Here is a 14,283-nt window from a genome sequence, read left to right on the forward strand (position 1 = left end):
CATTCACACACAGAGACTCCTTATTGGCTCATTGGCTGTGATTGACAGTAGCTGGAGCCAATGGGGAGGTAGAGTCCCCAGCTCTCGTGCACAGCGCTGGACCACAATGGTGCTCAGGAGAGTATTAGGGTGCCTGGGGGGAGTGCTGCACATAGAAGGTTTTTTACCTTCATGCATAAAATGTATGAAGGTAAAAACCCTTGAGCCTTTAGAACCACTTTAAATTAGTGGTACAGTTACAGGGTTAGTGATAACCTAACAGAAAACGTTTTTGTGAGAGTTAGGCATTAGGAGATTAGGGGCTTGTATCAGATTCCTACAGTATGAATCAGTAGATTCTAGTGGCTAGGATCACAGGTGTATGCAAACAGCTTTGGCTGGAAAGCCTGTACAAAGCAATGACAGGCTGACAGGAGCCAGGGCTGTTTGCATGTATTCACACGTCCATTGCTCTGAGGAAGAAAGGATCTCCCTTTGAAACGCTCCAGCCTTTCACGAGAGTCTCCTTGTCTGAGATTTGCACGCTACTTGATCTCCTGTGATCTACTCTTGGATACTATATGCTTTTTATATTGCTACGTTTATGAGTACACATCTTATTTTAATAAAATCTTTGTATTGCTGAGGTAATGTGCAAGGTTAGTGCACTTTCTTTTGTTCTTATTTGCAGTGTTGTTCAGGCTTCCCCAGCCTTACCTAATGGCTGCACAACCTTTGATAGCTTGGTGGACGTGGTTTACGGAGGCCGATTTATCCAACTGTTCTGGATCTAGGCCTCTGAGCGCTGGAGATGTCGTCTTGATTTTTTTACAATCTTTCTGTGTCCAGGGTCAATCTTCCATTCCTAACTACAGGTAACAAATGGATGCATGAATACAAACAAAAAGCAATGGTTCTGGTCAATCTGATATTGCTTTTTGCAGGCTTCCCAGCTACAGCTGTTCATAAACACCTATGACCACAGCCACGAGAATTCACCAATTCAAGTTTATCCTTGGTGTATAGCTTTGTGCCAAAATCTACCAGCGTCATCTTTCTGTCAAAGAAATCTAGTGTATCAATAAATAAAACCCATATAATGAAAAGATAAAAATTTTGTACAATTTAACTCTGACCCAGAGGGCCATGTTTTTTGGCTAGGGTACAGAAAACTTGAAAAAAAACCCCAAAAACATTATATTTAAGAGGGGATCCAAAACTCAAACAATTTGTATCAGTATTGGTAGTATAAACATTACCATCTCATAATGCAAGCCAGTGAATATGTACTAATGAAACATCAAAATATAGGTATACCTAGTTATGTGCAAAACAGCCCATAATGTTTAAGCAATGTACAAGCTCATTGTAGGGTCAGCATTAGTAGTTTACAATCAAATAAATCTAACCTTCAATGCAAATCACCAAATCATGTTAAATCCCAGCTAGAAATGCTTTAAAATACAATTTTCTACCCTCCCACGGTATACAGCATCATCCTGGTACAACAGCTCAAATTCCAGCAACGTATGGGTACATTGCTGGAGCTGAAGTGCCCTTATTTATGCAATGAGAACAGCTGGAACATTAATTTATAGTTAAAGAAAAATTCCAGGCAAAATTACTAAATGCTTGTTTCTGTCTAGGGACTCGGAAAGCAAAGATATACTTACCTAATCCTGCGGTCCTCCGAGCGCAAGACCGGTTCCTGATGCTCCTGCCTCCCTGCACACTAGCGGTCTTGTGAATGGGCTGTTCCTGACATCATCGCACCCACAGACCATTTCCAGACGTGAGAATGGCAGGAAAGGCCACCGCTGGATATGGGGGAGCATAGTTTTCCAGAGGATTTGAGGAATGGGAAAGAACAGCTTTTCTCTGAGCCCCTGGACAAAACGAGTACTTCACCCATGCAGTGCAGGCACAGCCCCACTGCATGGGAAAATAAAAGTTTTGACCGGAGCTCTGCTTTAAATGTTTACAAAAAAAGGTATGTCAGCCGATACAACAAAATACTACCCATAAAGCTGTACAGTATATCAAACATATCTATAAACAATATACCTATGATATAAATAAATACGGGATTACTGTAAACCTTCTACTTCCTGAAGAAAGAAAACTTGAAACTGAAGTATCATTGGTAGAATTAAATGTAAGACAGTTAAAAGAGCTTGAACTCAAAGCGGAGTTCCAGCTAAAAAAAATAAAAGTCAGCAGCTACAAAAACTGTAGCTGCTAACTTTTAAAATACAGCCACTTACCTGTCTCTTGTTCCAGCGGTGTCTTCACCACCGCTGGTTTCACTGGCCATCTTCTCTCAATTGGCACAGGCATTTTCAGTGTGGGCACTCAGCTGTGACAGTTTGTGGCTTCACTGCCGGGTACCCACTGCGCATGCATGAGAAACACTGCGCTTTGCGAATGGCCCTCAGTCTTCTGGGACCTGTCATGTGCCTCAGAAGTCTACGGGGAGGGAGGGGGGGAGAACAACTTCCACTTCCGAAGAAAGCAGCAGAAGTGGGAGCGGGTACCTGTCAAAATTGGGTACCTGCTCTCCCCCTGCTCCCAAAAGGTGCCAATCCTTAATCAATCTTACTAAACAACCTGCAAAGCAGTAATTGTACAGACTACACCCTTCAATATTAAGAATCTACAGTGACAACCTCTATTTAGAGTAAAGTTCACTGATACAATAATTGTTTCAATGGCAGGAGCAGCAAGAATCTAAAGACCATTCATTTAGGAGTGTAGATGATAAGAGTAGACCTAGCCTGGCCTATTCAAAGTAAAGTGACATTGTCTATGAAAAGGCCTCAACTCAACCCACTGCTACTTGCCAGTGTTCTCCAGTCCTCTTCCTCTGTGTCAACTGGCTCCAAAATACCCCATATTGACTGATGTCTAGAAGGAGCAGTGACATCACCCCTTTGCCTTGTAGAAGTGCCTAGGCCTAGCAATTGGCTGCTAGATCTAAGCATTGTCACATATGAGGAGGTCCCATGCTTCCCCATAGCTGAAAGCACCTGGTATTTTGTGCTAGTGGAAGCAGAGGAAGGTGTGCCAGGAGATCACTGAAGAGGTATAAGTGTTTGGACACTAAATGGGCACATTGACAGGGTCTCTATAATAGCTGTTGAATAGAGGGGTCCTTCCTAACTTTCCCCATGTGATAATAAAGAAATACCCATAGCTAAGGAGCTGGACATAATTTAAAGGATTACACCTCACTGATTTGGGTTGTGGGGAGTTAGGTAAAAAAAATTGGAAGCATACTTAGTCGAGTAATCGCTTCAGTCTGCTATTAGCTGCATAATAAACTGTAATTACATGCGTTTACACTGCATTTTGGTATGTAGCCTTCTATTCTTTTAGTCCTTTACTGTTTGAAATATTATACACTTACAAAGTGCAATCTGATTATTGCAACATCTTCAAGAAGTGTCGGAAATCCTCCCTGTCAGCATTCTAAGGCCCTGTGTGTGCAGGCTTTTGTTCACTTCATATTTTACATTCTCATTCAAGTCCATGGGAATGCAAAAGATACTTAAGAACTCAGATAAAAATGTTTGTCATTTTATTTATCGTATATAGCACTTGGTTCCATTCTGATGGTGGCCCCATTGTCCCCTGAGCACACTTTTATATGCTGGATTTAGCTCCATCCCCTTTTAATGGCCAGGTTATGGGCGTTCCTGTGGGGGGAGGTACAGCTAACACAGAGCCCCTGTGATCTGTCACTTTTATGAATGAACAATCAGCTGTGTTTGTAATAATAGTAAAAGTCCACTTAGAGCTGCGGCTCTGTGTGTCTATCTGTGGCTGCTTTTACACATGCACAGCCCCTTTATGATCAGTGATGTTAGAAATGGAGCCATGTATAACAGTGCCTAACAGTGCTAACTGCTCACCCATAAAGATGAACGATCACTTGCACTGCAATGCTGTTTGATCCATAGGCTGGGCTATGTATGTGTAAAAGCAGCCACAAATAAAAACATAGCACTGAATGGCAGCGCTGTTCTCCATGGCAGCCCCTGCTCCCTGTGACAAGAGATGTAAATCACAAAACCTAACTCTCCTAACAGTGTTGTTGAACAAGGAGGGAAGCTGTCCAACAAGCTGCTTAGCACATGGGAGACGAATTTGAATGGGACCAAGTACTATATGCACTTGGTCAGTGAGGAAATAAATACAATTTAAAAAATTGTAATAAGACTTCTTCTTTAAATCAGGTCAAATGGCAGTTCAAATGCACTTGTAACTGACTTCCTAACAAGTTGCTGACCACCCTACAGCAGTCACTCTGTATACATACAGTTGTGTTCAAAATAATAGCAGTGTGTTGAAAAAAGTGAATAAAGCTCAAAATCCTTCTAATAGCTTTTATTTCCATACACACAAATGCATTGGGAACACTACACATTCTTTTCCAAATCAAAACATGTAGAAAAATATATCAAATTTGTGTTGTTCCTCTAAAAAAATTTAAGAAAAGTGAATATTAGACTGTTCAAAAAAATAGCAGTGTTTGTATTCTTCTTTACAAACTCAAACATTCACTATATAAACTGAAAAATGTTTGAAGATTTTGCTTTCCTTTGAATCACTTAATTAATATTTAGTTGGATAGCCACTGTTTCTGAGAACTGCTGTACATCTGTGTTGCATGGAGTCAACCAACTTCTGGCACCTGTGAACAGGTATTCCAGCCCAGGATGATTGGACTACATTCCACAGTTCTTCTCTATTTCTTGGTTTTGCCTCAGAAACTGCATTTTTGATGTCACCCCACAAGTTTTCTATTGGATTAAGATCCGAGGATTGGGCTGGCCACTCCATAACGTCAATCTTGTTGGTCTTGAACCAAGATGTTGCATGTTTACTGGTGTGTTTGGAGTCGTTGTCTTGTAACACCCATTTCAAGGGCATTTCCTCTTCAGCATAAGGCAGCATGACCTCTTCAAGTATTCTGATGTATTCAAACTGATCCATGATCCCTGGTATGCGATAAATAGGCCCAACACCGTAGTATAAGAAACATGCCCATATCATGATGATTGCGCAGCCATGCTTCACTGTCTTCACAGCGTACTGTGGCTTGAATTCAGTGTTTGGGGGTCGTCTGACAAACTGTCTCTGGCCACTAGACCCAAAAAGAACAATCTTACTTTCATCAGTCCACAAAATGTTGCGCCATTTCTCTTTAGGCCAGTCAATGTGCAAATTGTAACCTCTTCAGCACGTTTTTTCTTTCAACAGTGGGACTTTGCGGGGGCTTCTTGCAGATATCTTGGCTTCACATAGGTGTCTTCTAGTTGTAACAGTACTCACAGGTAACTTTAGACCTTCTTTGATCTTCCTGGAGCTGATTGTTGGCTGAGTCCTTGCCATTTTGGCTATTCTTCTATCCATTTGAATGGTAGTTTTTTGCTTTCTTCCACGTCTTTCAGGTTTTGGTTTCCATTTTAAAGCATTTGCGATCATTTTAGCTGAGCAGCCTATCATTTTCTGCACTTCTTTATATGTTTTCCCCTCTCCAATCAACTTTTTAATTAAGGTACGCTGCTCTGAGCAATGTCTGGAACGACCTATTTTCCTCAGAATTTCAGAGAGAAATGCACTGTAACCAGCATATACAACATTTGCTGCCTTCCTTACTTAAATAAGGGCAATAATTGCCACCTGTTCTTCAAAGAATGAATGACCTCACCAATAGAACTCCACACTGCTATTATTTTGCACATGCCCCTTTCAATTAGTGATTCAATTACACAGAATCAGCAGCATGCATGTCATGACTGTTGGTTCTGTTGGATTTCTATTACTCTACTACACCTGCTAGTAAATTATTTGCCATGTAGAAATATCATTTCTACCAAAAACAGTGATTGATCAGGTTAGTGATGTCTGACTGCTATTATTTTGAACACAACTGTATATGTGATTCTGCACTTCCAGATAGGGGGCGCGGACATGTGCTGCCGGTACACCGCTTCTGCTGTGATTAGTCACAGCATAAGCCGATCAGCGGATGGATAGATGATGGCCGGCAGAGCTCCGTCCTGTCAGCGGGGTTGTGCTGGATTTTCTTTCCATGCAAAGCAGTGAATAAAATCCAGCACATTTCTTAGTAAAAGCACCGAAAAGTAAGCACAAACACACTGGTTAGGGACACAGTTGATCACCCTAGATGTTTAAACCCTTCCCAGCCAGTGTCATTAGTACACCGACAGTGTATATTTCTAGCACTGATCACTGTTTTAGTGTCACTGGTTCCCACAAAGTATCAGTTAGTGTCAATTAGTGCCATCTTGTCCACTGTAATATCGCAGTCCCACTATAAGGCACTGATCACCACCATTACTAGTATAAAATAACTAAATAAATAAAAATTTGAGTATACACTCACTGGCCACTTTACTAGGTACACCTGTTCAATTGCTTGGTAACACAAATTGCTAATCAGCCAATCACATGGCAGCAACTCAATGCATGTAGGCATCTGGATGTGGTAAAGACGATTTGCTGATGTTCAAACTGAGCATCAGAATGGGGAAGAAAGGAGATGTAAGTGATTTTGAATGTGACATGGTTTATTGATGCGTGACGGGCTGACCAGAGTATTTAAAAAACTGTTGATCTACTGGTATTTTCACGCACAACCATCTTTAGGGTTTACAGAGGATGGTCCGAAAAAGAGAAAATATCCAATAAGTGGCAGCTGTGTGGAAAAAATGCCTTGTTGATGTCAGAGATCAGGGGAGAATGGGCATGCGACTTCAGCTGTGACATTCAGATGGTAGGGTGCAAACAACATGAAAAGCATGGATCCATCCTGCCTTGTATCGTATTGTAATGGTGTGGGGGATATTTTCTTGGCACTAGCAAGGTGTACTTAATAAAGTGGCCAGTGATTGTGTATCCCACAGTTTGTAGTTTGCGCAAACCAATCAATATACGCTTATGGGGATTTTTTACCAAAAATATGTAGCAGAATACATATTGACCTAAATTTATGACATTTTATTTTTTACATTTATATTTTTTATTGGAAATTTTTTATATAAGTAAAAATATTGTTTTTTTTTTCAAAGGTGTGGGTTATTTTTGTTTTATAGCACAAAAAATAAAAAGCACAATGGTGATCAAATGCCACCAAAATAAATCTCTATATGTGGGAAAAAAATTACATCAATTTCATTTATGTACAGTGTTGCAGGGTCGTGCAATTGTCAGTTAAAGTAACACAGTGCCAAGTGGCAAAAAAAAAATGGCCTGGTCATGAAGGGGGGTAAATCTTCCGGAAGTCAATCAAAGAAGTGTTTCAAACTGATGTTGAATTGATGGCACCATGGACACAAGACCAAAGCCCATCCACATTGGGCCTTAGGGAGATATGTGTCGATAGCCAACTTGATGCTGAAATCAATGATACCATACTTTTGCAGAAACAGATCATTACTTTGTCTAACAATGTAAATCAACATACCAACATATTATTGTCTTAATATCATGGGGCTAGCTCAGAATACATAAATAATGTCAGTCTTTTGCAATGTCTCTGACACCAGCTTTACCATGTACTATTTGTATTTGCTTCCTTACTGGAACCAGTTGTTTTTATAAGTATCCTAAATCTCTATAGTGTTGACAATATCCTGTATACAGTTTAGGGATGTCCCTCTATTTCTAGGTTATGTAAGAGGAAGGGTGGGATTATCATCCAGTAAAACATCCTTTTTAAGCTGCTAACACGTCATGTGTTGTAGGAAAGTTCTGATGTTATTTTTGTACTCCTCTTTTTAATCTGACTAAGCTAAGTACCTACGATTCTCATTAGTCACATCATACGACGGTCCCAATGTGGTGGCAGCACTCACCTGAATGAAGGCAGGATACTGTCATAGTAATACCATGTGGCTGTGAGGTAGGACCGACTCACATCTGTAGAATAGAGACGCCAGGCAGCCTTTAAAATAGAGAACAAACCTTTCTGTCAGTCACCACACTACTGAGTTATATAATACAAATATTAGGTATAAATCAAACATAAATCAATTTAACAATGCTATATAAAACAAGCACATTACTACCCTTAAATAAAATGTACAGTATCCTTCACTTTCAATAAATGTTATTGAAATACATTTGTAAGAGATACATTGGTTGTCATGTGTACGGATAAACGCTTGATAAGTCAAAGACTTATCAAGTCAAGAGCGGTAATACATCATAATACAGCTAACTTCTGCAAAAGGTATAAACTGTTTCCAAGCCTTCGCTATAGTTTGTTTCACTGCCAGCAACACATATGTAGCCAGTTTAAACTGGTATTTATTGAGGCCCTGAGGTTTCAGATGTAGTAGGACATGCCACGGGTCCCTTGGGAAGAGAAAGGTTAATAACGAGCATAGAAGTTTAAGGACTTTTGTCAAGAACATAGGACATGTCCACCAAATATGGAAAACATCTCACAGAGTGAAACACCCCCTGAATCAGGTGCCAGGGGTAGAAGGATGGAAATATGTTAGGCGGGACAGAACAAGATACCACCTCATGACCATTTTGCAGGCTGATTCCATGGTGAGGATATTAATGGAGCAAGAGGTCAGTGTGGTCCAGATTTGTGACCAGCAGCCCCTGTCTTTGACACTTTTAAGATCTCTTTCCCACCGGGAAACATAACTGTATTAGGGTTTTGGAGATTATTCAACTGAGTAAAGGGAAGATATAGGTTTAGGGGACAAAGGTGTCTGATGACAAATATGTTCGAACAGCAAAAATTGGGTCGTTGGGTCTTTATCAGCAAGCACTGAGGTTAACCAGTGTTTGGTTTGTAGGAATTGGAAAAGTTCAGTGTGAGGGGCTTGGTATTTATTCCTAATTTCCACCTAGGTGTAAATAGAGGAACCAATGAGGAATGAGTGGACACAGTAAAGTATGTGGAAGATCCACCAATGGAAAGCACTAGGAGATTCCAGGCCTGGTAAAAAAAAGTGGGTTGCCCAAAAGGGGGAAAAGTGGCAAATGGGGGGAAATTAGGCAAAATATACAATATCTTTAATGCATTTATATATATTTGTGAGAGCATCTTATTAATATATGCTAATGCTTTAAAAATCTTGTTCCTTTGTATAATATGCAATTATATATGTTCCTAGCAGTTACATTTGTTCGAAACATACACAGATTCTGCTTCTTGCTTTGCAGCGCCACTCAACAGTTGTTCTTTACTGCTCCTTCTACAAAAGTCAAATTGAAAACAATACAAAACAACTAGAGCAATAGCGCAGATTAGTTGGTTTGCACCGTAAGGTTCCAACTATATAAACTTAGGTGCCAACCCCCACCTAATGGGGATCATTTACTAAAACTGCATGGTGCAAAATCCAGTGCAGCTCTGCATAGAAGAAACCAATCAGCTTCCAGGTTTTATTGTCAAATCTCAACTGAACAAGCTGAAGTTAGAAGCCTTCTGCCTACCATGCTCAGCTGCACCAGATTCTGAGTGCTCTCATTTTAGTAAATCTACTTCTTTAAAGAAACAAACAGCACAGTGATGCTAGATCATCCAAATATGTATCTCTCCTAGTGACAAATTCTTGGTCACCTAATCACCAAACATCCCAAATATGTGATGAGATTGAACCTCTCAGCAATGAGGCAATCATTTATGAATCAAACAAAGTATATGTATTACACATGTACACATATACATGTGAAAACAGTGTTTTAATGTTACAGCTTAGTTTGTTAAAGGAAGTTGAAAAATAACAGATTTACTGGCAGGATCACCAGGTTAAAATACAGGGAAAAAAAGCCTAAAAAATAAATTAATGCAACCACCATATCTAAGAATTAGTAAGCTGCAATATATGACATTTTTTTTTATTCATTACCACTTTAATGCAATGGACATGAAAATGCAAAATAGCTCACATGAATGTACATACGTGGTAACACATTACAACTTATTGCACCAGTGCTAAGGGGCCCTTACCTTACCTTGACTGTAAATGCTGAATACAGATCTCAATGGAATTTCTGCTGTAGCTTTTAATACACTTTCGGCAGGCTTAAGCAAGCTTCGGCATTGCCAGAATATTACCAAAACATTCTGAAGACTGATAAAAGCTTGTAGGTAACATAGTGCAAGGGTCCGAGGTGGTAATGTACATAGTGCAGGGGTTTGGGGTGGTTAACCTACATAGTACAGGCGTCTGTGGTGGGTAACGTACATAGTGCAAGGGTCCAAGGTGGGTAACATACATAGGGCAGGGGTCTGGGGTAGGCAACATATATATTGCACACATCCGGGGTGGGTAATGTACATAGTAGTGGGGTCCAGGGTGAGTAAAGTACATAATATACACACATACATACTCATACACACATACAAAGTGCAAACATACACAATCACAGAGTAGTATTGTTGGCATCTTCAGTTCCCATGTTTCAACTCCCACTGGCTGCTTATATGCTTCCTCCCTGGGGCAGCTCGCCCCTAGCCTGTCCAATTTTGCTTCTGCACAATTCCCCCTCCTTTCCCTCCCACCTCTAAACTCGCAACAGTTTAAATCTCAGAATTAGGAATTCTGAAAATGTAACGATTCTGGTAATGATCCAGAAACCAGGGCAAAATTCCACATGCAAAGTTCCCAGGTATTAGTGTAGGGATTGTAGGCAGTGGTCTTTTAATAAATACTGTATGCAAACCCTTACTGAAAGTCCATTAGATAGCAAATGCACTGTACCTTGGGGGATTTCAGGGTGGAGAGAAGGAAGGATTTTTATATTTTGATGCTGCTTATGTACTGAAGATTTTTTACAGCCTCTTCCTGTCCACATGTACTACAGTCATAGCAGGCTGCAGGTGTTTATTCACAGGGCATATTCCCTATTTGTTTCTGGGTGCATTTTTAAGGCCTTTTTTGTAAAAACTGTGTAATATTTCTGGGTATTATGAATGAGCACAGAAGCTTATTTTTTCCTTTGGGAGAGCATGGCACAGGGTGATTTACAGGACAGAAGATTTTGGGACATGGGGCAGTGTTGTCACCTTAATATCATTATTGCTAGATGTTAGCTTACATAAGATTCCTGTGATTGGATTTACTTCTACTATAACAAACTACTTCAACAAACTGCTTGAGTACTTCAAATTGCACTGCTGGGGTACATTTTCGTATGAGCCCTGTCTGTGTCCACAGACCTGTACTCCTAAAAATTCTTTTAAGGACCAATATCTGTCCACAACAACTGATTGTTACTTCAACTGTCAACACCTTAGCCACTTTTTAACTTAACTTTATCTTCTACAGTATCTTCTTTCTTGTACAAAAACCCCTAACTGTGCTCTTTGTAGTAAATATGCACCTGTAATTGCTAGTTAGAGTAGTCCAGCTGCTGGTAAATTTGGAACTGCTGTGTCATCTGTGGTCTGTTAATTCTTGTAGTAAAACTCCTACATGTGCTCTTTGTCTCTACTGCATTTCAGACAATTCTCCCTGGTTACAAATTCCCTGCGGCTGGCAATTTTTTTAAATTTTAACTTTTAGCTTGGGTGGTTAAAGCACATCAGCCAGTTGTTACTGACACTCCATTTTAGAGTTTAAGAGTACCTTTTTTTTTTAAGCAGCTCATTCCACCCCCCAACCCATGCATAGATGGCCCTGTCTGACATGGCACAAGCTGAAGAGCAGGCTAAACCTCAAGGTGCATTATGGGCCACCTTCAGCCAGTGGTACATCCTTGAGACCCAGTAGTTCATAGATATAATCACTATCTTTCACGTCTTTTTGTTGCGTGCTTGACCAGTGCAGGAAAAGCCTTACAAGTATAAAATATATACCTACTGTCCCGGATCCCCCACACGCCACGTCCACAGCGACTAGCTAACCGAGGCACGCACGTGCGGCCGTGACAGGGGGTATGAGGGAGTAAAGAGGACTTAACTTTGAATATATAAAACCATATATAAAATCAGCCATGATACCCTTTCACAGCCCGCACTACCTTTGGCCACCACCAGATGGAGACTCCACTCCAATCCAGCTGGTCAACCACACACTGGCAGATATAAATCTTATATACAATCTGGTGCACTGATTAGAGTTGAGGACCAGCTTAGTGATTACACCCTTCTAAGGTCCCTCCAGCTACCTACAGCTTGAACCCTGGTGTTAATCACTCTTCTACTGTCCACACCCCCCCCACACAAGACACACCACAAAAGGCAGCCTGCCACCACCCAACAGTTTATTCGCAGAACGGTCTGATGGGACACCCCACACACACACAGATCTCCATCTGGCATATCTTTTACCTTTGCAATCTGCATACAATCTGCCCACACACAGTGCAATTGCATACAGATTGGCAATGAGCTTGACCGAACATTTAAAGGCACTAAAATACAATACAATCTAATCCAATCTAATCTCTCCAATCTAATCTCTCCGAAGATATGAGCACATGCTTACACAGAAGTCACTAATTAATTTTAAGATTTAATTTCCCGAAAGTGGGCAGTGCATAAAATATCTACAAAATATAAAAAGTTACAGAAATACAAAAAATACAAGAAGACACACAAATGACTATTCACTATAAAATAAAAAGGGAATAAAACAGAATAAAACTTTTACCAAGATCTATCCTGCGGCCGGAGCAAGTCAGAGCGTCAGCAATCCGTCAGTCAAATCAAACTGGCTCCATACGAATCACAAATGTCCCAATGCCGGGTACTCCTTTTATGGGGATATGGACGTAGGTGGGACATTAGTCCTTGGCCATTTGACCATGGGGGTCTGCTCCTGTACCGGCCCACAGGATGTTCTGGATGCTGACCTGCCCAAGTTCAATCGGACTAAGACCGGCTTGAAACACCAAGTCGGGGATTGGATTTCCTACACCAGCACATCAGTCCGATCGCAACAGTACCAAACACCATTCGACTGTCGCAATCCAGCGCCACCTAGCCATTTCCTTCATTTTCCTGTCCTTCTACCTAAGCCACCAATATGGTTTTTATGTGCCAATGTAGCCTACAGAATGCCCTACAAGAAGGGAGCATTTCCATCTCTCTGCAACTAATATTTTAGCTTTTATGAGAGATGAAACATACCCCTTTTGATGTATGGATATACTTTTTAGCTCCCCCAGACAGATCGAGCCCCCTGCTGTCATGAAGCCGAAATGTCTGGCGCCACTTCCTTTAAATTGGTTTCACCAGAAGGTGACAACCTTATTAACACAAAGGTGTCACATCCCTGAAGCTGGGCTTTTCAGCCTAATTGATGCCAATTGATGACCCCTGTCTGAGTACCTCATTTCCCCAATGACAAGGACTGAATACATCCTTAATGACAATGGAATGTCCCTACAGTTACGATTACATATTGCTACAGATTGCATCCTATCTACTCAAATCTGTACATTTAAGTCACATGTACATTACATCATGTCACATGTACGTTACACCTACATGTTTCTGCCCTTTCTATCTTGTTTTAGGGACCGTTGGTTTCTCATTCCTTGTTTAAAAAGACCTAATCTGATTCTCTCTGCACTTTAGAAATAGCTTTTTTTTAAACTATTACTTGAAGCCATCACCTCTGCCATTACCTGAGCTGACAGCCTTATCTTGCAAGGAATAATTATTTTTATTTTTGCATGAGGCCTGGGAGTTCCTATTTTATAAAGATTGTGCCCAGTTTGTGTTGCTGTCCTTGCCCAGGGTTGCTTTACCAGGGCAGGGACACACTTAAAAGGAAACAAATATAACATTTAAAATATATTTAAAAAAATAGTAAAAATATAAATAGTTAAATGTATACCAACTACAACCAAAGAAGATTTGAAGAAGGGCAGCCTATGGCCGTAGGATTCTATGCTTATCTTTTTTTGTTGCCTGCCATTCCCCCTGGCTGTATCATTTCTCCCATCTATTTTCTGCTATCTGCCCTTCCCCTACATTGTAGAAGGGTGGGAGGCCTTTGTAATTTATGCATAGGGAAAAGGTAGCATACAGGCCTACAACTGTCTTTTTTATAAAGGTAGTAACCAGTTTGCATCATTGTTCCTGCCCATGTTTTTTACCCAGGACAGGGACAATCTTACAAGAAAACAAAATGTAAAATGTAAACAAAAAGTTTTTAAAAATTGTGCAAATATGGAAATTAAAAATGCATATACTAAAAGTGCAAACACAACATCCAGTCTATGACAGTTGAAGTCCACCTACAGACTGCCTCTCTGATATGTCTGACCACCGAAGCAAGACTTTTGCAAGAAAAGACA

General features: G+C 40.5%; 1 protein-coding gene across 3 annotated transcripts in view; it reads right to left on the bottom strand.

Annotated features, from left to right (window-relative positions):
• KCNQ4 (potassium voltage-gated channel subfamily Q member 4) overlaps positions 1 to 14,283 on the bottom strand; it is a 280,413-nt gene that overhangs the window by 24,535 nt on the left and 241,595 nt on the right. For all 3 annotated transcript variants that reach the window (XM_089673868.1, XM_089673867.1, XM_089673869.1), the window contains exon 8: positions 7,863 to 7,951. In XM_089673868.1, coding sequence (XP_089529994.1) covers positions 7,863 to 7,951 — 89 coding nt within the window. The remainder of the gene's footprint in view (positions 1 to 7,862; positions 7,952 to 14,283) is intronic.

Source organism: Staurois parvus, unplaced genomic scaffold, assembly GCF_062004578.1.
Source record: "Staurois parvus isolate SC_StPar_1 unplaced genomic scaffold, SC_StPar_1.0 ptg000145l, whole genome shotgun sequence".
In the NCBI taxonomy this organism is placed as follows: Eukaryota; Metazoa; Chordata; class Amphibia; order Anura; family Ranidae; genus Staurois; species Staurois parvus.